At 48.6% G+C, this 25,061-nt stretch overlaps 1 protein-coding gene across 2 annotated transcripts in view; it reads left to right on the plus strand.

Annotated features, from left to right (window-relative positions):
- The first annotated feature begins 7,817 nt into the window (after positions 1–7,817).
- Positions 7,818–25,061, plus strand: part of FSAF1 (40S small subunit processome assembly factor 1) — a 65,105-nt gene continuing 47,861 nt past the window's right edge. Inside the window, exons 1-4 of one of the 2 annotated variants that reach the window (XM_068129413.2) lie at positions 7,818–8,229; positions 13,442–13,929; positions 17,437–17,493; positions 20,921–21,016. In XM_068129413.2, coding sequence (XP_067985514.2) covers positions 8,127–8,229; positions 13,442–13,929; positions 17,437–17,493; positions 20,921–21,016 — 744 coding nt within the window. In that variant the 5' untranslated portion in view covers positions 7,818–8,126. Of the gene's footprint in view, positions 8,230–8,282; positions 8,587–13,441; positions 13,930–17,436; positions 17,494–20,920; positions 21,017–25,061 lie in introns of those variants that run through there. The other variant, XM_068129414.2, reaches the window with a different exon arrangement.

The raw sequence follows: 25,061 nt of genomic DNA on the forward strand, positions 1-25,061 counted from the left end.
ACAATGGACCGCAGTTCGTTTGCGGCCAAGCACCACCCGGGGATGGACCTATGGGTCAACGTGGCACCTATGCCATACAGGTGAACCACTTTTAGTTACCACCAAGTGCACCACAAGAAGAGCAAGAGACACCTGCAGGGTTAGGGGTTGTCGAGTTTATTTTTATTCCAATGAACAATGGTGACTGCACCGATTGGCGGTGGGGTGGTGCTTTTGATGCTGGGACAGGGTGCTCTGCACGTTATTAAAGGCCGTCGGCCACAGAGCACTCGTGGGTTGGTGTATCGATGTTGGCAAGCGCGCTCTCTCTATGCATAACATCTGCATGTGTTCCTCCAAAAACAGGTCCTGGATCGTAGTGTAAATAGCAGCGTAGTCGTGTAAATAATGCTCCCTACCGGCTGTATGTTTAGTTTGAGGATTCTTTCCGGATTCGGTTATCCTGTGGGTGTGTTTCTGTGAGGAGAAGGGTGCAACGTCGCAGGGGGACATATTTACTCATTTGTGAATATCTGTAAAACTGTCGCACTCAGGGTAGAGTTAATAGTAGAGGGAACTACATTGCGTGCCACACTAAAGTAGGTAAAAATTTATCGGGTCGGGACGCCCCGAGGGTAGAGAAGGGTGCAATGTTGCGAATATGGAATTTGGCCTCCATATCCGCTTGTAAATATTCCCCTATTTTCTCCAATACTCCCCAACTTTCCCCAATCCCCCATTCCCTAGTCCCATTGCATGTAAATAACAATCAGTAGAGCCGACCTTCCCCTTATTCCCCCATTAAATGTCGTGCCCAGGTCCACCGCACCACACGTAGACAACTTTCGGACATCTTCCTAGCTATTCTTATTCTATGTCAGTTAAGGCCTCGTCTCCATTAATTATGACTCTTCGTTGCACCAGAATGTGATTATATGGCATCAGTAGTGAGTTTAGGACCTTTCCCATACCTCCTCCCATCTTCTTCCCCAAACAACAACAATAACAACAACTACACCAACAATTACAACAACAACAGAGGAGATGGCGGCGGAGCGGGGGAGGATGCGTCCTCACACCGGCTCGATTAGCGCCATTGACCACGCGCTCCACGGGGTTACCACGAAGGGGCTCCTTGTCAGCTCCTCGTCAAGGGCGGAGCCTGGTAAACCCCCCGCACGCACCCAATGAGAAGCAACGTGCCGATTCCACGAGGCGGAGCTAACGAGCCGAGGGCGTGTCACTCCCCGCCGGATATACGCGGCCCCGCGCCGGATGTGACGTGAGATGCGCACCCAGCTTGGAGAAGGAAAGCCACCTGCGAGCGCTGAGTCAAATGCGCCCCCAGCCTGGAGAGAGAAGTCGCCACCCCTCGAGCGCTGCAATACCTCCACCGCATCTCTTAAACTGGACCGTACAGTACCCTGTCCTTGAGCCAAGAGTGCACCTTGAGCCATCGATTCTGCCTTTCCTAGCCATCAATCCCCGTGTGAGTCAGCCTTGTCCCGTTTATCTGTCGTCTGTTGGGAATAATATAAGAGTGTGTCTAAGTGCTTGTCTTTCTATGCTGTACCTCTTGTAGTTGTAATCTAACCTTCCGCCTTAATATAACCTCCTCCGGAGGTCTTGAGAACTGAACCCCTGGTGTCGTATTGTGTTATTGTAATCCAGCCGGGTGTCTTCTTTTTCTTATTGAGCCAGCATAGCGCGATTAGTCAACGTCGAGTATAGTCGGGTAATTTGTGCGGACACGACGGCCATTCCGCTCGGCCCACTTTAACATCAAAGTCGTGTCTGTAACAATATACACAAAGAATATATATTAGGGGGTGCTTACCTTAATTCGTTGTGTAGGGGTGCTTAACTTAATTCTTTGTGTATATATCCAAACCAGAAAGCATAACCGAAACCGAAAGCCACGCCTCTCAGGCGAGGTGTGTTTCGGTGGTCACGTGACCGACAGGTGCAAAGGATTATAACCGCACGCGCGGCACGCTTTGGTGGTCACGTGACCAGCCACCCCGGCACCGAGGTTGTCCGCCGGTGACGTCACCGGCTGGAGCAAGGAGATTCTGATGCTGGTCTTGCTTGGGGGACCCATGGGTCGCTACACACGCCCCCCCCAGAATGGACTTGATCCAGGAAAGTCAACCTGAGGGGGGTCCGGATGACCCGACCGAAACGACCCCTGGCCAGTCACGGGGGGGGGGGGGGGGTCCGGTGGTAGCAGGTGGTCGGACGGGGGGGGTGCAGTGGACGGGGAGCGGCCGCGCCACGGTGGGAGAGCCAGCCGTGGCGGCTGGCCGACGTCCATGTGGGTCGGTTTGGGCCGGTCCAGCGAAATCCAGTCCGCCCGGCCGCCGATGCTGACGATGAAGGACTTGTTGTCCCATCGTAGGACCCAGAAGGGTCCGTCGTATGGTGGTCGGAGCGGCCCCCGGTGCGCGTCGTGGCGCACGAAGACGTACTCCGCCGAGCGGAGTGCTGGGGGGACGTAGGATTGGGGGTCGCCGTGGCGGGACGTGGGCACCGGGGCGAAACGTCGGGCGGCCTCCTGGAGGTCCGTGCGCTGGCGTGCGGCGGACCAGGGGCTGGTGGCGTCGGGAATGAACTCGCCCGGTACGCGGAGGGCCTGGCCGTACACCAGCTCGGCGGTGGACGCCTGGAGGTCCTCTTTGGGGGCCGTGCATAGGCCCAAAAGGACCCACGGGAGCCGGTCGGCCCAGCCGTCGTCCTGGAGGTCGGCCATGAGTGCGACCTTCATGGAGCGGTGGAACCGCTCGGACAACCCGTTGGCCTGGGGGTGGTAAGCCGTGGTGCGGTGTAGGGTAACGCCCAACCTGCGGGCGATCGCGCCCCATAGTTCGGACGTGAACTGTGGGCCGCGGTCTGACGAGATGTCCGCCGGTGCGCCGAAACGCGCGACCCAGGTGGCGATGAACGCCTGGGCCACGTCAGCGGTGGTGGTGGAGGTGAGGGGCACGGCCTCCGGCCACCTGGTGGTCCTGTCCACCATGGTAAGCAGGTGGGTGAACCCCTGCGATGGGGGAAGGGGACCCACCAGGTCCACGTGGACGTGGTCGAACCGTCGCTCGGGCACGGTGAAGGGAGCCAGCGGAGCCTGGGTATGCCGGTGGACCTTGGCCCGCTGGCAGGGTGTGCAGGCGTTGGCCCAGTCGTGGACGTCCCGTCGCAGCCCATGCCAGACGAAATGCGCCGCAACCAGCCGCTGGGACGCCTTCCGGCCCGGGTGAGAGGCCGTGGAGCGAAGCAAAAATGCGACGCCTCCAGGTGACGGGCACATCGGGGCGAGGTCGGCCTTGGGAGATGTCGCACAGCAGGACCGTGTCCGCGAAGGGGACGTCAGCCAAGCGGAGGCCCGTGTCTGCCACTCGGAGCGCCTGCACCGTGCCGTCGGTGGCCTGGTCCGCTGCCATGAGGGTGAAGTCGACGCCGAGGTGGACGGCGTTGGCGCCGGCTCGAGAAAGGCAGTCGGCCACGGCGTTGTCCTTCGCGGCGACGTGCCGGATGTCCGTGGTGTACTCCGACATGGCGGAGAGGTGGCGCTGCTGGCAGGCCGACCACGGCTCCGTGACCTTGGCCATGGCGAAAACCAACGGCTTGTGGTCGACAAAAGCCGTGAACGGGCGGCCCTCCAGGAGGTGGCGAAAATGGCGGACGGCCAGGTACAGCCCGAGGAGCTCGCGGTCGAAGGTGCTGTACTTTAACTCGTTGGACAGGAGTTGCCGGCTGAAGAATGCGAGCGGCTGCCAGGCCCCGTTTACCCATTGTTCATGGACCGCGCCCACGGCGTAGTCGGAGGCGTCCGTGGTGAGGGCGATGGGAGCCTGGGGTACCGGGTGGGCCAGCAGCGTGGCGTTGGCGAGGGCCCGTTTCGCGCCGGTGAAAGCAGCGTCCATGTCCGTGGAACAGACGACGTCGCACTTTGCCGGCTGGCCGCGGAGGGCGGCGTACAAGGGCCGCATGAGTTGCGCAGCTCGGGGCACGAAGCGGTGATAAAAGTTCACCATCCCGAGGAACTTCTGCAGCGCGTTGACGGAGCGGGGGCGCTGGAAAGCGGCGATGGCTTCGACTTTGGCCGGTAGCGGCACGGCGCCGGTCCGGGTGATGCGGTGGCCCAAAAAGTCGATCGTCGCCGCACCGAAGTGACATTTGGCCGGGTTGATGATCAATCCGTGCTCGCTGAGGCGGCCGAACAGCGTCCGGAGGTGGAGGAGGTGCTCGGCTCTGGACGTGCTGGCGACGAGAATGTCGTCCAGGTAGGTATAGAGGAACGGCAAGTCGCGCAGCACGCCGTCCATCAGGCGATGGAATGCCTGCGCCGCGTTTTTGAGGCCGAAGGGCATCCGGAGGAATTCAAAGAAGCCGAAAGGTGTAATCACGGCCGTCTTCGGGATGTCGGCCGGGCGGACGGGCACCTGGTGGTACCCCCGAATCAGGTCCACTTTTGAAAAAATGGTCCGCCCCGCCAACCGGGCGGAAAAATCCTGGATGTGCCGGACGGGGTACCTGTCCGTGGCGTCGTGGCGTTGGCGTGGTAGTGGCATCGTTGAGGCGGCGGTAGTCGCCGCATGGCTGCCATCCGCCCCCCGGCTTCGGTACGATGTGCAGCGGCGAGGCCCAGGTGCTGTCGGAGCACCGCACGATGCCGAGGCGCTCCAGCGCCATGAACTCGGCCTTGGCGACGGTAAGTTTGGCGGGGTCGAGACGGCGAGTCCGGGCGTACACCGGCGGGCCCATAGTGGGGATGTGATGCTCGATGCCGTGGCGCACCGCGATGGCCGAAAACGTCGGTCGTGTGAGGGCCGGGAACTCCGCAAGGAGGCGTGCGAAGTCGCCCGCCAATGGGAAGGTGCAGGAAAACTCGGTGGGCGCGGCACGGCTCAAGGCGCATGCCAGGGAGCTGAAAGTTTCGGCGTTGACGAGACGCCGGCGTTTCACGTCGACCAGCAGCCCGTGGGCGCACAGGAAATCGGCCCCGAGCAAAGCCATGGGGACGTCTGCCGTCATGAACTCCCAGTGAAAGAGCTGGCTGCCGAAGCGGAGGGCGACGGTGCGTGGGCCGAAGGTGCGGCTGGCGGAGCCGTTGGCCACGACCAAGGGGGGGCCGCAAACGGCGGCCCGCCTGTCCTCCGCCGAAGCGGGAATGACGCTCAGCTGAGCGCCGGTGTCGCAGAGGAAGCGCCACCCCGACGCTCGGTCCGCGATGAACAGCAGGTTTTGGGAACGGCCGGCGTTCATTGCTTGTAGGGAACACCGGCTCGCCCGTTTCCCGACTTGCCGAACGTGCACGGGGGTCGACATGATCGGGCCTGCCGCCCGAACCTGGCGTGGAAATAACACCAGGCCGGGTCCGGCGGGGGCTCTGGTCGACGCGTCGGGCCCGGGCGACGCGGCGTCGCCGCTGCCAGTCGCGCCGGCCCGGCGGCCTCCGGGAAGGAAACTGCATCGCGGGCGTCGGGCGGGTGGGCGGGAATGCTCCCGGCCGCCACCCCGATGAGCTGGCTCGCCGCTCCGGCGAGCTGGCTTGCCGAAGCGATCTTGTCGGCCTCCTTGGCGAGGTCGCGGGGGTTCACGATGGTCGTACCTGCCAGGGCGACCCGTACCTGGGCCGGGAGCTGGCGAAGAAAGAGCTCCTGAAACAGGAAATCCGAGGGGTGCTCACCGAGCAACGCGAGCATGTAATCCATGCGTTCGGACGGGCGCGTATCGCCGAGCTCAGGCAGGTCGAGCAGGCGTCGTGCGCGCTCAGCCGGGGAGAGGGCGAAAGCGCCCAGCAGAAGTGCCTTGATGGCGTCGTACTTGCCGTCAGCGGGCGGGTTCTGGAGGAAGCTCAGGCAGCAGGCGGCGGTCGCGGAGCCAAGCGCGGCGACCACGTAATGGTATCGAGTGGCGTCCTCCGTTATGCCACGCAGGGCGAACTGGGAGGCCGCCTGCGCGAACCAGACGGCGGCATGTGCTTCCCAGAAGGTGGGCAGTTTGAGGGACACTGCGGTGTCCATCGCGCGTCGTAAATTGGGGGTCACCAGTGAAGAGCAGGGCTCTTGCTTGAGACGGACGAAGTGACGGGCAAGACACAAACTCGTCCGAGAAGATGTTTATTGTAAAAAACCAACTCGGGAACTCTGAAAAGCCCGTTTATCGGGCTGCATATATATCCAAACCAGAAAGCATAACCAAAACCGAAAGTCACGCCTCTCAGGCGAGGCGTGTTTCGGTGGTCACGTGACCGACAGGTGCAAAGGATTATAACCGCACGCGCGGCACGCTTTCGTGGTCACGTGACCAGCCACCCCGGCGCCGGCGCCGAGGTTGTCCGCCGGTGACGTCACCGGCTGGAGCAAGGAGATTCTGCTGCTGGTCTCGCTTGGGGGACGCATGGGTCGCTCGCTACAGGACTTTATTTATATGGAGCCAACTGCCAGTGTGGGTTCGGGTATATTTATTAAACGATCAAATAACGCGCATTTTCAGAGGAATATTTTTGTGAGATCAAGAGAGCTATAACAAACAAACGGCGCAATAAGGGAATCAAATGATGTGGGATTTAAAATAAAATAAATAAATCCTCTCAGGTCGCGAATCTCGTTGCTAAGGAAGCGATCGCGCAAGAACTTGTCGACACAATGGTTCAGCCGATACGATGATAAATAATTACGGTGCAAGAAAAAAATCCAAAGGTTTTATAAATATAATAGCAAGGAAACTAGACAATTGTAACATTCTCTGTTGTACACCAGTCACCACCTACCCGAGTGCCATAGTGGAAAGCAAACGACATCCGGAACCCAGACACTGTTCTTGGAAACACCAAACAGGAATCTTCTACTTTTTTAAATATGAATGGGCGTTTTCAGATCCGCGATGCTCTATATACGCCACTCAGATCATATAGGCGGAAAAAAGGGCACCGTCAGGTTCTGACAGACATTATATATTTTGCCTCGTTTGTTTAACAAATTTAATACCATTTTGTAGAGGTAAGGGTGCTTATTGTTGAACCGGCATATAATTTCCGGTAAGCGTAAGCCGAACCGAACCAACCGATCTCCATAATGAATACTGTGGAAGAGGCATCATCTGAGGGGTGTTCATAGTTACCAAGCAGCTTGCTAGTGCCAAATTCCCGCCTTAACTACTTATGCCAATGTCAGGCCTGGCCAGCCAGTTCGTGAAAGACGAGGGCCAAAAACGTCCCATGGCCAACTCCACAAGAACGTGGGAATTTTGTCAATTGGAGAAGAAGAAGAGGCATGATCCGAACCTCTCATGCGGAGGATATTGAATATACTGTACAGGTGTTGTAAATCTATGGGTTCATTACACCGCAGTATTCATTACACTGTTGGTAAGGTTGAGAAAATAAAAAGCGGTAGGATGGAATGGATCTGTGGTACGAGGGAGCGAAGCCATTGCGAGGAAGAGGAAGAGGAAGAGGACTTAGTGGAGGAGGCTAGGGAGGAGTCTTGAACGGGGGAGGAATCTGAGAGGAGGAGTCTGGAACGGGGAAGGAGTCTGGAACGGGGGAGGAGTCTGCAACGGGGGAGGAGTCTGAGAGGAGAGGATAGGGAGGAGTCAGAGGAGGGTGACAGGGAGAAGTCTGGAACGGGGGAGGAGTCTGAGAGGAGAGGATAGGGAGGTGTCAGAGGAGGGTGATAGGGAGGAGTCTGGAACGGGGGAGGAGTCTGAGAGGAGAGGGTAGGGAGGAGTCAGAGGAGGATGATAGGGAGGAGTCTGGAACGGGGGCCGAGTCTAGAACGGGGGAGGAGGGATGGGGAGATGTTTGTGATGGGGGAGGAGGGATGGGGAGATGTTTGTGATGGGGAAGGAAGAACCAAATTCCAATATCCGTCCATTCACCATGGCCATGGCAGCATAGTTCGCTTTAGAGCTTTGTTTGACGTACTTTTTCCCTCAGTTGCGAATCGTACGGTGTAATTTATATTTGTGTTAACGCTAGATTATACATCTATCTTTTGTTAATTATAAACACGGAAAGTAAAATAATGAAGTTTAAAGCGTCGTCGTACAAATCGAGGAATTATTAATATTAAATAACTAATTCCCGTGGCGGCGTTTTCATCGCGGAACGGCTTTGAGCTTGTTAAGTCTAATTTATAAAGGAAATGGCGAGCCATCTTGAAGACGCAAATGACAGACAAACAAAAGTGCTGGAGAAGGAAGAAAGAATGAATTTGAAATATCTGCGAGATTCGCTCTACAAGTACAGTGCGTAATTCATTCGTCAATGTTTTAATATTAATCCTTCTGAACAGTACTGAGTACAATTCTTATTCCATTCGTGATCTATACCTTAGGTGTTCCTCGTCGCAGTTTAATTGATATAAATATATATCTTTTATTTGAATCAATCCTGAATGTCGTTGTTACAGTGCAGTCGTCACGTGTCTTCAAATCAAATGTAAATCGTTAACTTTTATTTTTCATACACTATTGATGAAATAGTGTATGAAATGGCCCGTTGGTCTAATGGACCAAATTTTCATTGGTCTTCAAGATCTTGCAGCATACCTGCCTGCTGGACTGCTTGAGTGTCGGCTTGCCTTTCGCCACATTTGGACGAGGGTGGGAATTATACATTCGTTATTGGTTCACGAGTTATCAAGTCACCACTATATTGTGTGTGTGTGTGTGTGTGTGTGTGTGTGTGTGTGTGTGTGTGTGTGTGTGTGTGTGTGTGTGTGTGTGTGTGTGTGTGTGTGTGTGTGTGTGTGTGTGTGTGTGTGTGTGTGTGTGTGTGTGTGTGTGTGTGTGTGTGTGTGTGTGTGTGTGTGTGCAAACTACCCGATGATATCATCCGATCTTGATGAAACGTGGGTGGGATGTTGATGTCATGATCTAGTTGTGTCCTGCCGAGAGTGGGCGTATTGCGCCCATTGTGGGCGGAGCAACGCCCGAAAAAGATGTATTTTTAGGGGGTAATCTATTTCAAGCTACATCTTCTCCGAGGGGTTTGGTGGAATCTGACAGGGGTTTCGGTATTTGGTTAGGCCAATGCCATGTGTCTAGCCCTACGGAGCTCGATTTTTCATTTTCGCCCCAAGGTCAAGGTCACAAGGTCACGAAATTTAGAAAAGTCGATTTTTGATGGTTTTATTACATTGTTCGCTTCCTGATAGGGTGAAAAGTCGTACATGATCTTATATTATCACATACATCATGAAATACAAATTTTCCAACAAATTTCAGAATCCTCGACCTTTGACCGTTGAAGGTCACAAAGGTCAAAGTTTCAAAGTTGTCGGAATCGAACCGAATTTTCACTATTGTGTAGCTAACTAACCTCATAACTGATTATACATTATTTTCTATCATTTCAAGGTCAGTAACCTTCCTTTTTGCCATTTCCGGGCCTGGCCTGTCCGAGCCTGTTTCGGTTATAGTCCGTCCTTTGTCATTGAATACCGCTCGCTCGTGAACCATCGTCGTCTCCTGACTTTTTGTATTATTATTATTGCCAAAATTCCAAATTATGCTGCAGTATTGTATATTGTTGTTAATATTATTGGTATTAATTAATGTATGTTTTGTTACAATGTCATCATTTTTTTGTTATTTATCTTGAAATTAGAATGCCATGCTGTGGAAGGACCTATTAAGCTGCTCGATACACCTTAATATGGCGTGCGTTTAAAACGTGGGAATTCTTCTGGATTATTTGTGGTTAATTAGCCTAATAAACTCGGTCATGACAATCATTTTTGCATATCTCATTCCACATCAGCTCTAGCAGAACTCCACAAAAACAAAAATCATGCCTCACACACAGCTCATCCATTTATAGTAGATTAACCAAAGCATTAAATTGGAGCCCAAAAACGCATTTTTTTTTCTGAAAAGTATTGAAAATCATTAATCACAGTCAAATTTGAAGGGAAAATTTGTTTTGAATTGTTTTTACCAATCACAAAGCATCGAAAAAAGCCCTAGAGCGTCGATTTTTACCTCCACCACCAAAGGTGGATGGAGGTTATGTTTTCACCCCTGTCTGTCCGTTTGTGAACAAAATATCTCAGTCGTTGGCGAATTAGGACGAAATTTGGCAGAGATGTAGTGTATGTGATATGGACGAATAAGTGATTCTTTACCATTGGGAGATCGGGCCAAAAACGATACATACCAGGATATCACAAAAAGTTATTTATGGATTTGGACGAAACTTGTCGGACAGGTTGTGTGTGTGACGAGGAAGAATCGATTCAAGTTTGGTGAAGATCCGGATCCGGATCCACATCCAGCTTGTAAAATTTTAAATTGATTCTTCACCATTGAGTGATATGGCCAACCAGGTGGAGGTATGTATGCTCTCTACTAAGTGCCGTTCTAGTTGATTTTGCCAGTGACATCAAATGAACACGATGAATCGCCTTCATTCAAATGGCGGTTTACGATAGAGAAATGTGCATGTCAAGCTCAGATTTTGATACCGATTCCATCATCATTGGCAACTCTAAAGGTTCTCGGTATGTTGAAACATATCAGTGGGATTGTGAAGAAACGATTGGAGAAAAAGTTAGTGACGGAATCGCTTTCGGGGGAATTATGGAGCCGTATCATTTCGAGCCTTATGCGAGCGATTTAGATGAAGATGGTGTTAGTATAGATGGTGGTGTTATGTTTGTACTGAAGATGAAAACGCTGGTCGCATGTTCACTACAGATTGGTGGGTTTTGTTTTTCCTTTTAATTGACGGTTTATCAGGGATCTTGTATTAATTGAAAAATCAGTTGTATTACTCCAGAATAAATATGAAATGCATGGACACCACCCAGACACAATCGGACACTGCCCAGACACACTCGGACACCGTCTACCAAAATGGGTAACAAATGCTTTGTCGCACCTTCACAGGCTGACCTGGTGTTCTGTATTTTACAGTATTGTCCAGTTTCATATTTTCCCGGGATGCCATTTGTGTCTGCGGTCATGCCGTGTCGTGGCCTTGCCTGCCACGTCCGTGCCATGTCGTGTCGTATTGTGCTGTGTTATGCCGTGTGTGTGTCATGTCTGCTTCTTGGGCCATGTTGGTGTCCCGTCCCAGTGGAAGGGAATTGTGGGAGGATGGTGGAGAGGAGGTTTGGGATGGTCATGGGTATTGTTAGCTCGGGTGACGGTTGATAAGCGATTGTGGAGGGGGGAGATGGATGGGATGGTGGAGTGATGGTTGGTGCGGTTATTGGGAGGGGGGGGGGGGGGGGATGGTAGAGGGGAGAGTGGTGCTGGATGGTCTTACATTTTCGTTTAGAGCAATGGGTGTTTTTTCCGCTTAATCATGAGGGTGGCATCCTCTCTCAATCGTGGCGGATAACCACAGGATCTCGGTGTCTCTGCTGTTTCATAATAGTGCTCTGTAAAATGTTCTGAGCACAAAGCGACGATCGACACTCGGGTATTTCGGACAAACCTTGTCCAATTTATGGGAAACCCTCGTACCTTTGGCCATTGGTGTAGCATGAAACCATCACGGTTTGCGTTACTCCAACCACAAAGGTTGCATCGACCCAGCATATTTGAAGAAATTCGAAAATTAATATCCGTTTTAGTTACATCTTACCGCAATGTAACCCATAAACAATACGGAAGTGGCAGTTAACTTCATGGTGTGACGTCACGGCTAATCGTGAAGAAGATTTCGACCTTTATTTCCAAAATTATCGACTTTGTCAATCGCAAATTGGAAAAAGACACATTTTGATTTTGTGGGGTATCAAAGGATGGATTAGCGTTTTGGTGGTCTGAGCGTTTGCATTCCCCTTTAACGTCCACGTGGTTTATTTGGTTGTCTATGCAGCTGATATTTTACCATTGGTGACATCGGGACAGTTTTGCGAACATCACGTGACAGTGCTATATACACTATTTGTTTTGTGCACAAATAATGTGGATTTTTGCACCTTTTTAATGGAACAAAACCCCTCGTTGATCAAGACGTGTTTTGACAATTTAAGCATATTAGGTATGCAGCATTGCTCTCGCATCGTAGATACGTTTGTGGCCTCTCCTCTGGCCCTGCTCTCTCAGCTCTCCGACCATCAACAGCTCCTGGAGAATGCACCCATTCTTCCAGTAACACTCACCCTCATTCCCTCAAATCCATTCCTCTTGCCTTGGCTGTGTGCTGCTCGCCTAGCTGCTTGACAAGTGGAGCAAGCGAATGAGAGAGGTGCTTCATTATGTCGGCAAAAAGGGCCACCGTAGTCGGATTAAAAATGATACTACAACCAATTTAATGTCCAGAGGCACACCACTGTTATTGTATACTCATAATATTATTGAAACGTGCATTTCATACTTTAATTTTTACTTTTACCTTTCGTCCTAATTCTTCAAGATCTACAAACATGCAAACCCCCTCCAGTCCCCTCCCCAAAATGCACAGTGGTAGGGTCCATAGATAAACTTTGCAGGGGGGGTCCTTTTTCTGACTCCCCATTTATTTATCTTTCCTTCCCTCTTCCAAATACACTACTCACAATAAGTTAGGGATATTGGCAGGGTCTTCGGTGTGGTTGATTTTGTGTATTAATTATGTAGAAAAAAGTTGTTGGTCCTAATTCTGTGGTTATTGAGTGTGACAAAACACAGCATTCTTGATTTCAATACCCTAACCCTAACCCCTATAAAAAAAATTAACTCACTCCCACAATATCCCTAACTTATTGTGAGTAGTGTACTTTGTAGCCGCTGCTAACACAATATGTACATTCGTTTGGGAAAGTTGTCACAAGAGGATCGAGTAAAACTGAAAACGACGGCCCGGACAGCATTTGCTTGAGCACCACGATAGCATTGTTTACATGGAGACCGCCGTGTTGTTACGCAGTGCCGCGCAATCCGTTTTGTTGGAGTGCCTGCTTGAGCACTTCGAATCAAGCAAGCTGCTTGGCAAGCGGTAAACAAGCCGAGTTGTTAGGGTTAGAAAGTGTGGTTGCATTGTAAAAAAAAAAAGTAAAAAGTTAGTAAAGAGTTAGAAAGTGTGGTTGCGTTGTAAAAAAAAAAAAAAGTAAAAAGTTAGAAAGTGGGGTTGTGTTGCCAGATTTACTAACTATGGACATGGCTGATGTCATGGATTGACTGATGTGGTACCACTGGTTTGGAGAGGTTCTGGGCTGAGAGGGTCGAAACCTCTATGAAGAACAGAGCCCAACTGATGATCCAAGCAGTTGGAAAGTCGGTCAATTGTGTGAAAATTACTAAAGTTCTTACTTTTGGCATACATCTAACAATAAGACGAATGAATAACATCACCAACAACAAAAAACGTGTTCTGGTGCAGTTGGGGCAAAATGCACAAAAACATGACCGTGATACAATGATACATATATACATTTGCATTTATACAATGTTACATACATTTATACAATATACATACACACATTTGTACAATGAGATTGTTTTGATCATGTTGTCTGCCTTCTAGATGAGAAACTACTGGGAGTGCACGATGATAAATCTCCAAAATGTGGTGGACATGAAGAAATGAAAAACAGCAAATTAAGACAGTTGGAAAATGGACATGGTGCAGACAAAGAGGGCAATGCGTCTTCACGTCGACTGCCTTCTCATCCTGGACAGAAATTTGATCGTTTTCACCAAGACGAGACTCCAACCCTCGGATCGTTTGCTGATGGTTCAAGGCACGGGATGTCCAAGCATCTCTGGGATTTGTGGACTCTGAGTCAGGATGTGGTGTCGGATAAGCAGAGAAACGCCAAGAGCTGCACACCTCCAATGGACGTTGATGTCCCTACGAAACCTAAGACTGACGCTCTGCACGTGCTTGAAGATGGAACCAAGGTTGTGGGCCGTAGTCAGCCTGGAAAGCGTCATGTTGAAGTCGTGGTTTTCAAGGATCCATTAAAACGGAAAAAAACATGTTTTCTTCACCGACCAGGTCAGCTTGATGAGGTAATCCTTTATTGTGTGTGTGCGTGTACACACTCTGGTATGCAACCCAGTTTCCAACTGTGGTTCATTTGTAGGAATTAGCCATTCCAAGGATCCTTCTTTGTCTATCCCCAATCTGTCCAACTCCTTGTATTTTTTTTTTTGTCTTCCTGATCTTTTATCGTTCTACCAGTTGTCGGAGTATACAACAACAACAACAACATGCATTTTAAGGCCATGTTCCCTGCTAGAGCGGGGGTTAGCCTTGCGGTCCCCATGACAATCTTCTCCATTTTGCCCTATTTTCTGCATCTCTCCTTGTTAACCCCCATGCCCGCATTTCTTCTTCCACCATCTTTAGCCAAGTCTTTCTCGGTCTTCCCCGTCCTCTACTTCCTTCTACATTAACTTCCATCACTCTTCTCAACCAGTCACTTTCATCCTTCCTCAATACATGACCAAACCATCTCAACCTGTTCCTCTTCACAGCATCAATCACAGGCAATATTCCCATCATCTTTCGCAATTCATCATTTGTCTTCCTCTCTCTCAACGATACTCCGCACATCCATCGAACCATTCGCATTTCTACCCTTTCCAGCCTTCGTTGCTGCTCTACGTTCATTACCCATGTCTCGCTCCCATAAATCATAACACTTCTCACACATGCAGCATACACCTTTCCCTTCAGCTTCAGCGACACTCTCCTCCTCATCAGCACGCCACTCAGTTCCCGAAACTTCTTCCATGCACATCTCACTCGAGCAACCGTTGCCGAGTCTGATCCACCTTCTCCATTCAGCATGTCTCCGAGGTAGCAAAATGTTTTCACACCTTCCAGCTTCACGCCGTCTCCAAGATCCAACTCAACATTTCCTCCATCTGCAGCTCCCTCTGTGCACACCTTACATTTGAATGTAGCTGCCACACTGGTTAATGACCCTCTCAGACCACTACATTTTTGATGAACCCACTCAGCACACATTGTACATTGAATGGAGTTCACTCCGACACCCTTCCTGCACACAGCACACGGCCACTTCCCAGTTCTTTCCACCTCACCACATGCTTTACCACTTGCCATCACCTTTGTCTTTCCGATTTTCACCTTCAGACCTTTTGTCTCCATACATTCCTTCCACTTGTTCATCTTTTCCTTCAGTCCATCCATACTTTCCGCAATCAACACCAGATCATCTGCATACAACAACTCCCACGGTAAACCCTCCTTTACGGTCTGAGCCAGCACCTCCATCACAGCTACAAATAGTAGTGGACTTAGTACCGACCCCTGATGCACTCCCACCTTCACCTCAAACTCACCACTGTTCCCGTCCTTCGTCCTTACAGCTGTGCGTGCTCTTTTGTACATTGCCATCTGTCGGAGTATATCTGTTGATATTTAATTTTGTATTTTTCTTTTGTCCTTTTTGCAATTGTTGGGGCTGTGTTTGTTGCTGTTCCTGATGCATTCGTGGAATCTTGCATTGGCACCTGTCTTTGGAATTTTTTTGCTAGGTGGGTTAGGGATACCTTGTCTTGTTTTCCGTCTTCGTGTTTGCTTACAAATTTGATTCTGTAATCTGTTGAACTTTTCACATACTCAGCCTGTCCGACAATTGTCATTCTGTACACTTAGCTGAGTTCCATCAGACTGTTACCTCCTCATCTTGACAGGTACATTCTCGGGATGCATTTTGTTTTTGTTTTTTAAACATAGTCGAGGCTCATGGAAGAGCTATAACACAGAGCAGATCAGGACGCCACATAACAAAATGAACAGCAGAAAGAGAAGGGGGAAATGCCAACAGCAGGGCCGTGGGGAAAGAGCAGGCCAACATGAGTGTGGGTCCATTGAGAGATAGTACGAGATTGGTTAGTGATGAAAGTACAAGATATCTCAAAAAGTTGTGGAAGGATTCGGACGACAATTGGCGGAGAGGTTGGGTATGTCGATTCGATTTTGGTTGAGGTCTGAATCCAGATTCGGCCTATCAGTGGCATAAAAACCATAAACTGTTCAGCCTGGTGGAGGTATGCGCTCTACCGAGTGCCCTTCTAGTTAAATGAGTATTTTGCTTGAGCATTTACATAACAGCAGTCAGGGGAATTCCTAATAGGAAAGACTTTTCAAGGAGTTCCAGGTGGGTGTAGAGAAAGTAAAGAAACAGTTAGGAAACCAAACATAAGAAGAAGCTCCAGGATCAGGAAACCGAACATAAGATGAAGCTCCAGGATCAGATAACATGCATCCGGGAGTACAGAAGGAGGTCACAGAGTAGCTCGGCATGATGTTAGCCATTATCTTTATCACCTTGTTGAAGTCAGGAAAGGCACTCAGAAGATTGAAGAGTAGCAACTGTAATGCTGTAATTTATGACAGGATCCATCCACAAGTGGAGATTGCTGGTAGAATCGTTAATGATATTGGAAACTGGCTTGGTGATCGGAAACAGATTGGCTGTGCGTGGGAGGATGTCTGGCTTGAGGTTTTCAAGTCATGTGGTACCCAATAGATCAGTACTTGACACTTATTATTTATAACTAGCAGGGTACCCACCCTATGGACGGTATCTTGTTGACGCCTCCTCCGACGCCGACGAACGGAATCCAATTTTTCTTATTTTGCTGCTTTTGGCTCTTTCTCTTGGCATTGTGATGCATTTGTTACCCTCGCCTGAGGAGAGGGTATTGCATTTGAGTCTGTTTGTCTGTCTGTCTGGTTTTTTTTTCGTCTGTCTTTTTGTTTGTCCGCACAGAATAAATGTGATTTTCTCTGCAACCGTTGTTCCGATTGACAGGAAATTTTCACCATAGGTGCGACTCCACCTGTGTAATTTAAAAAAAGATAATTATGACGTCATAGGTCACGTGGTATGGGCGCCATCTTGGAAACACCGAAAAACTTTGCACCTCTTTTTCCAAAAGCGCTGAATAGAAAAAATTGAGACATGGCTCATTTTAAAGAACTCCCCATGTCGAATAACATCTGTTAATGATGATGTCATAGGTGCCTCCATGATGACGTCATAATTCGACAAGTACAAAACTTCATCCAATCAAGATGAAATGTCGAGCATTATCTAGGGATAAATTTGTTGGAGAAAAAAAAAAAATGATTAGGTCATCGGTCATGTGGTCCGGCTGCCATATTTGTTTTAACACAAAAGCCTTAAAAACCACTGAAAACACGTCCTGGTGAGGGTCTGCAATCTCTGATTGCCCTTTCTAGTTTGAATTGCAATTTGATTTTTGCTGCCTTAAGTTTTCTCTAAAAAAATTTTCCCAGGAATTCCAAGCAAGGTATTCAATATTTTTAAAGATCTCAATAGCTCCGCCTGCACTAAATCGACCATTTCCTGAAACTTTTATGACTTCTTATTGAATTAGGCCTCCTTACCTGACTTTTTGTTGGGTTTTAATTTTTATATTAATTGGGACTTTTTGAAAATTTGTGACATCAATTTTATGTGAAATCCCTTTACAAGTATTCAAGTTCACCAACTCATCAACCAAATCTATTCACAGGATGGCAGAATGAAGACTGATAAAACGGAAAGGCAAGGTTCATTTAATTTTGCAAAGGTAAGTTATAAATGGTATTTGTTGCATTTTTAACCAATTGTGTGCTGTTTGTGTTTTGGAGTTATTTTCCTATAAATATGTGAAACATTGGCTTTATTCATGATGACTACTTGAAACAATGACCACCTTTCCAGCCTATGCAGATGCATCTTCTGAGCAGTAAAGTGAATGGGAAATTGTTGTGAAAAACAAAAAGCTTCCAAAAACCATTAGATAGAGCTGAGTAAAGATAAATGAGCATGAGGGTAGAGTTTGCGTTGATGAGGTGATGATGGGTCTCATACTCTTTACATAGCGTCGGTGCTGCCGAAGCTAGAGTTATGCTAGGTGATTTACCATTGCCTTCCCAGTAGTAGTTGGGGCAGGATTTGTAATTTGTTCATGGTCCAGGCGATAGCTCGTCTACTCTTTGCACACGACACCGTGGGGTCTTTAACGTCCACCAAGTAATACTGGCATGAAGCACCCAGTTTAACGTCCATCTGAGAAACGTCACACACACTGATTAATCTCTTTTCCTGGGAAACATCAGGATAATACTTCATAGCAGGGTCGAGGTTCAAACCCAGGCCCAACGGCTCAGGGGTGAGTGGGCATACCTTTAGGGCCTAGGCTATCCTGCCAGCCTGAGTTTGGGTTAGGCTGGAGATTTATTGCTGGAACATGCTGCCACAATTTTGCCATGCAACGTGCGTGATACGTTCCTGAAACAATGTGGAAGTGTTAAGTTGAGCAAGAATGTGCAAGGCTCCTTGTTGTTTATTACTCATTCCTGTGAATTTGTCACAAACACAAACTTCAATGTTCAAATTGTTGAAAAGATAAAAAGTAATGTTAAAGGGAAAAAACAATGAATGGAAGAATAGGCAGTCGCTTAATTGTGTGAACATAGACAATCTTTCTGGATTAAAGTACAACTAACTGCATATCCGTGTGGAATGAATGGAAAGATCAATGCTAAATTAAATAGAGAGAGCAGAATGGCTAGACACCCACATATTGGAAGTGACTGGATTTATCTCGTTGAATATACTATCTCTATTAACTGCAATGAAATGAAGATCTATATATAAAAATGGAACTTTCAAAGCTGGCAAATCTATAATAACTAAAACGGCACTCGGTAGAGTGCATACCTCCACCACAGGCTGATTAGTTCACATTTTGTATCCCACTGATAGGCCGGATCTGGATTTGGACCTGAACCTAAATTTAATCGGCTTGTTCTTGTCATATAACCAACTCATCCAAGTTTTGTCATAACTCGTCCACAACTTCTTGAGATATCGTGCTATATATCGTTTTTAGCCCGATCACTTAACGATGAAGAATCACTTCTAAAAATTCTCGGATCCGGATCCGAATCTTCACCAAAATTGAGTCAATTCGTCCTTGTGACACACCCAACATGTCCACAAAGTTTAGTCCGAATCCATCCCCAAGTCGGAGATATTGTGCACTATATCGTTTTTGGCCCTATCTCTCAATGGTGATGAAGCGCTAAAAAATTATCTTATGCGGATCTTCACCAAAACCTAATCATTTCATCCTTGTCACACACTCAACCTATCCACCAAAGTTCATTTGAATCTGTCCACAACTTTGGAGATATCCTGCACACAAACAAAGACAGGGGTGAAAACATAATCTCAGTCCACCTTCGGTGGGTGGAGGTAATAAATGCAATGGGATTATAATGGAATTTCCAATCCAACACATGTAATATGTTCTCTTCTTTTTTTTTTATACAAGGCAAGGCTCGTGGAAGAAGTAGTACAAGTACACTTAATGGATCAGGACGCGACAGAACAAAAGGAACAGGAGAGAGAGAAGGGCAACACCAACAGCAGGGATGGTGAACAAAATAGAGGCAGACTTGGACAAATAATGGTTATGGGGATGAATGAGGGGTAGGGAAAGATGCATGGGGTGGATAAGAGGGATACAGAAATAAACTCTCGGGAAAAAAAAAAATGGAAATTTGGAAGGAGATTGGTTGGATGGAGCAGGGGGAGGGGCAACAGGTGTAGAAAATATCATGGCTTTGGATGGGTGGTGGGTGATCTGAGATGTCTGTCATGAAGATCTGGAGGGAAGAATGAGATTGAAGAGAATGTGGAAGTTGTTGTTGCATAGCCCCAGACAGTTCTCTCGACCAAGCACGCGGCACGGAGCCGGCCAATCGATCTCGCAGGAGCGACCCGGAGATCCCAAACATCCAGGATGGTCTACCCCACCTTCACAAAGTCAGAGTTAGAGAGAGAGAGAGAGAGAAAAGGGCTGGTCCATGGGGACGGATTGGCACTTTGACGATGACTGCGCTGCCCTGATGAATCCAGGAGCAGGGAAGAATGGTGACCATTTCGCCCCCCCACTTGCATTGGGGGGGGAGGGGTACAACCACTGAAAAGAGGCGTTCCCAATAGTTGTAGAATGTGGAAAAGTTGGGGGAAAAAGAGGTACAAATGAGTGGAGGTGAGCAGTGATTCTGGATTTTGTGAATTTCACCAGAAGGGTGTTGATGGTGGATCATGTGTGTCCTGCAGAAACCTGGGAATGGAGGGTTGGGACAAAACATGGAAAGAGCAGAGGGTGCAAGACCAGAAATGAGGCAGTAGAAGACAGACACCATCAAACTGTCTACGATGACGGAGTGATATGCCTATAGACTCAGCTTCATAGCGGGAGATTCCAAAAATGATCTTGAAGACCTTGGTTTCCATGGCGTCAGGCTGAGCAAGGTGTGAGGCAGGTGAGCGAGACCAGAGGAGAGAGCAGTACTCCCATCACGCTGTGGCCAAATGCTTTGTTGGTGGATATGAGTTCAGGTGTGGCAAGGAAGGACTGATAAAATGTAGAACTTGGGGACAATTCCTGCCATGTTGATAAAGAATGGGCCAAAATGTACATTATCCCCCTTCGATATAAAAAAAAAAAAAATCTAATTATGAAAGTTATTGAATAGATTTATTGGACATAGTACATGTATATATAAAGGACATATATGTCCTGTGTGTACCTATTTTGGTCACGGAGGAAGTGATGTCACATTTCATGGATTTTTCTTTTCCAAAACGTATTTGAATCAAATGAAAGTTGCACAGGCACAACTTCAGGGTGCCCTCATTTATCACTGAAAGTGTCAGCTTCCTGATTCAAATCCTCTGAGGACTCGATGATTCATACGTACACACATATGCCATTGCTCCATTCTGGTATGATGATCATGTTGCTTTTTGTCTTGAATTTAACTTGCTTCGGATTAATGACCTATTGCTGTTGGCGTCAAAAGGCAGACATCTGATGACAAAAACAATTGATAGCGTGAACGACTTAATTTGCTATCTCAACCTGTTTGTTGATTAATGTAAAACCCGGTGATTTAATACGTAATAAGTTCATATGTATTTCTCTTTTACCATGACAGGCGAAGATTGAAATTGAGAGATTTGCAATAACGGGTTACAGCAAAGAAAAACAGCGGGAGTGTGAACGGAACCGTGCCATCCTTCTTGGCGCTCGAGTAAGTTTATTTTAAGAAAACAAAAACTGTGAGTAGGACAAATTACAGAAGGGGTTGGCTTTGAATAAATAAATAAATGAACATTTTTGGGGTGGTATTGCTTTATTCACCTTTACAGTATTCCCCAGCTTAGATTGGTATAAGCCATCAAATACTTTCTACGGACAACTTTCTTGTACAACTGACTTCAAAATGCTCATGCTCAACTTTCCATTTGCTTTCGCAAACATAAATATGACTTGTTGCTTTTGTTACGTGCTCCTCCCCAAACCCCGGTCACGGTGTACCTCCGAGCCCCGAGAGGAGTCACGGCAGAAAGATGTGTTATTCTGTATGTCAAAGATCAATGGTGAAACCACACCAATTGTTACCAACAAACAAGTATTGCATTAAGATCACACAAGAATAACAGTACAACAACAATAGTAATCAATTGTACAACCAGTATATTGTTGCGGATCTCAGAGACGGCACTACCCTTAGCAAGGGGGGCGGGGGGGGGGGGTTAATCCCCTTGGCCTGTTAAGCTGGCCGTCTCTGGTCCTGGTATTTATAACGCTCTTTTGCCGGGGGGGGGGGGGGGGGTTGTATACTGAATCGAGGCTCGTGAAAGAGCTAACATTTACTTCACAAACAAATCAACCAGACAAACAAAATACCCAAAAAGAGGGAGCGGAAGACAAGATGGGTAGAGAAGGGGAAGCACACAAACACAACATCTGAGAGCAGGGAGATGTGTGGAAGGGAGAGGGCCCGGGGGGAGGAGGCATGGGAAGGGGGGGGGGGGGAGGAGGAGAAGTATAAAACACAAGGACACCAAGGACTTCCTGGACAGAAGTTGGTATTTCAAAAAAGTGGAATTGGGGTGAAATTAGCAGGGGTATAAAAGATCAAGGTTTTGGATGGGGGAAGATAAGAGATGGTGGTGAACAGCTGTTTTAAAGACTTGGAGGGTGGAGTGGGATTGAAGAGAGTGAGGGAGTTTGTTCCAGAGGCGGGAGAAAAGAGGAATGAAGGAGTGAAGGTGAGCAGAGAGTCTTGATTTTGGCAGTTTAACCATAAGAGGGTTGCAGGCAGATCTTGTGCGACCTGTAGGAATATTTGCGGAACAGAGCCCAGAGAGAGCTGGGGGGGCAAGGCCAGAGAGGAGTCGCTAGAAGACGGAAAGACCACCAACCTGCCTGCGGTGAGTGAGTGAGAGGCCCTTGGAGTTAGCTTCATCGCGGGAGATTCCAATGATTCTGAATGCTTTGGTTTCAACAGCGTGAAGGCGAGCTAGGTGTGAGGCAGGAGCACCAGCCCAGAGGGGAGAGCAATATTCCATTGAGCTGCGGATGAAAGCCTTGTATGTGGTGAAGGCGAGCTGCGGATGAAAGCCCAGTCGGTGACTGGCTTTGGAGGCCAGATTTGAAATGTGGTTTTCCCAGGAAAGATCATGGCAGATAGTGAGACCCAAACGCTTGAGTGACAGAACTTCTAGGAGAGGATTATTCAGAAAGTGGATGGGAGGGTTGTCCAGTCGGTCTTTTCGGAGAGACATCGTAAGAGTGTGAGATTTGTCAGGATTGAAAGACATGTTCCACTTGTTTGCCCAGTCTGTGATTTTGTCAAGGTCTGCAGAGAGTGAGGAGGCTGCAGACTGCCGATCTGAGGGATGAAAAATGGAGCGACAGAGAGTAGAGTCGTCAGCAAAGAGATAGAGAGGATTTTCAAGAGAGTCAGAGAGATCATTGATGAAGACCAGAAAAAGCACAGGGCCCAGAACACTGCCTTGGGGAACTCCAGCCTGAACAGGAAGAGGAGATGAGAGAAACCCATTCAGGGCCACACGTTGACTACGACTAGAGAGGAAGTCCGCCAGCCATGCGTGGAGATTTCCATGGATACCAAAAGAGGAGAGTTTGGTGAGCAGAGCGGGGTGCCAGACCGTATCGAAGGCACGTGATATGTCAAGGGAGACTGCTCTAATTTCCTGTTTGGCATTGAGGACCTCCATCCATTGTTGAGAAAGCAGAAGCAGCATGTCCAGAGTGGAGTGTCCAGGTCTGAAACCAAATTGATGATCAGAGATCAAGCCATTGGAGAAGAGGAAAGATTGCATATCTGAAGCAATGATGGATTCCATGACTTTGCTGATAATTGGGAGAAGGCTGATTGGTCTGTAGTTGCTGGGAGCTGTTTTTGCACCTTTTTTGTGCAAAGCGGTGATGTTGGCAGATTTCCAAGCAGATGGAAGATGACCTTGAGCAAAACAGAGGGTGAAGAGAACAGAGAGAGGGAGTGAAAGAGCGGAAGAACATGATTTTAGGACCCGTGGGCTGATGCTGTCAGGTCCAGTTGCAGAATCAGAGTTGAGGGTTGACAGAAACTTTTCCACCTTGTCAGGAGGAAAGGACACAGAGTCCAGGAGCAGCTGGGTACGACTGGGTACGGTGGGTACAGAGAGGGATGGGTTTGGGACACAAGATTTAGAGGCAAACACAGAGTTGAGGCATTCAGCTTTTTCACGTGCGGAGTCAGCCGTGTGGCCATTTGAGGTGAGGGAGGGGATGGAGGGGGAACAAACACCAGAAACAGATTTGACCAGAGTAAAATTGGTCAGCTAAAATTGGTCAGGGTTATTGGTCAAGGTGTTCTCCCGAATACCTTTACCAATCCCTCCGCAAAACAGGGAGACAAGTACCGCTCGAACCACGGACAATATGGTATTTGCCGAGCGGTTTAGCAATCCGCAGCTCGAGCCATTAACAACGAACTAACCCGACTCCGAGCGTTTGGCCAAAATCGCGCCACAGGTATTCAATCAGGGAAAACACTAAAGCGACCGGATGAGAGGAAACCCCAAAGAATAAGAAGGAACAGGTGTAATTTATTATGTACAAAACCAAAGAAGAAGAGGAAATGAAAGTAATATACAGAAGAAGAAGAAGAAGAAGAAGATACACAGGGCAGCCTGAAGCAGTCTTATATTATCAACGCCCCAGACAGACAAACAGACTTACACGAAAGGGAATGGCAGGCAGGAATGACTGGACGAAGGAGAAGGGTCCAAGTGGGACAGCAGGGCTGGAAGGTTCGGGTAGAGGCACAGCAAGGAGGTCCGCTCCAGGTCCACGCTCCGGGCTGGAAGCGAACAGCCAGCGGCAGCTTCACGTATTCAGTTTCACACACAGTCGGACAATGTCAATTGACTACTGTATTGTTGTCGCCGTCACGGACCCACTCTTCTGCCTCACGATCCAGCGGTATGCTCGCCTGGTACCTCCCTCATCTGCCGGATCACGTCTCTCTCAAGCAACTCTTGAACCCTCTCATCAACTGGCCAAGCAGTCCCTCGTAGCCGCTTTTATTGCTCGTGTTGGAATCGAGCCGCCGGCTCTGATGACACGCCTACCGGTTGGCTCACCGCGGCGCTGGTTGGTCGGTAAGGGCTTGCTGACTCCACCTCCGATGACGAGTCGACGTGCCACACCTTGTTCTGGCGGCTCCGCCCCCTACTTCCTCGGCTTGACCGCATGGCTAATGGCGGTCGGGCCAACAACCGCATCAAGGCAAGGAGCAGCGAACGCTGCTCGACCGTTGCTTTGTGGAGACGTGGGTGAGGCGATTGGGGAAATTGAAAGGGGCCTATCTTATTTGATTAATGCAACGCAGATTCAACTATTGGGAACAGATCCTTAACTGAAACACATAATAATGAAATAACTAGAGAGAGAGGTCCTATGGTTCGCTACGTGTTGTACATGGACTAACTAGGGTGCAATCTTTAAAAAGCCAATTGATGAGGATATTTACAGGGGAACATTTACTAAAATTTACTAGTGAAGGTTCTAAAAACCGTAACAATATATTTCCTATGATGGTACCATCAGGTTCGTACAATATAACTCGCTGTGCTCCAATTGAGCGAAAAGAAGAACATTCCCCAATGTCTCTATTCCGGCATCAAGCCAAAGTCGATCCGCTCCAGTAATCGTCAGAACGATGTCTAATCGAGAACAGAATCCCGTTCAGATGACAGTCACAGTCACGCGGCCAAAGCTGC

The sequence above is a fragment of the Myxine glutinosa genome, chromosome 9 (assembly GCF_964187855.1).
Source record: "Myxine glutinosa chromosome 9, kmMyxGlut1.1, whole genome shotgun sequence".
Lineage (NCBI taxonomy): Eukaryota > Metazoa > Chordata > Myxini > Myxiniformes > Myxinidae > Myxine > Myxine glutinosa.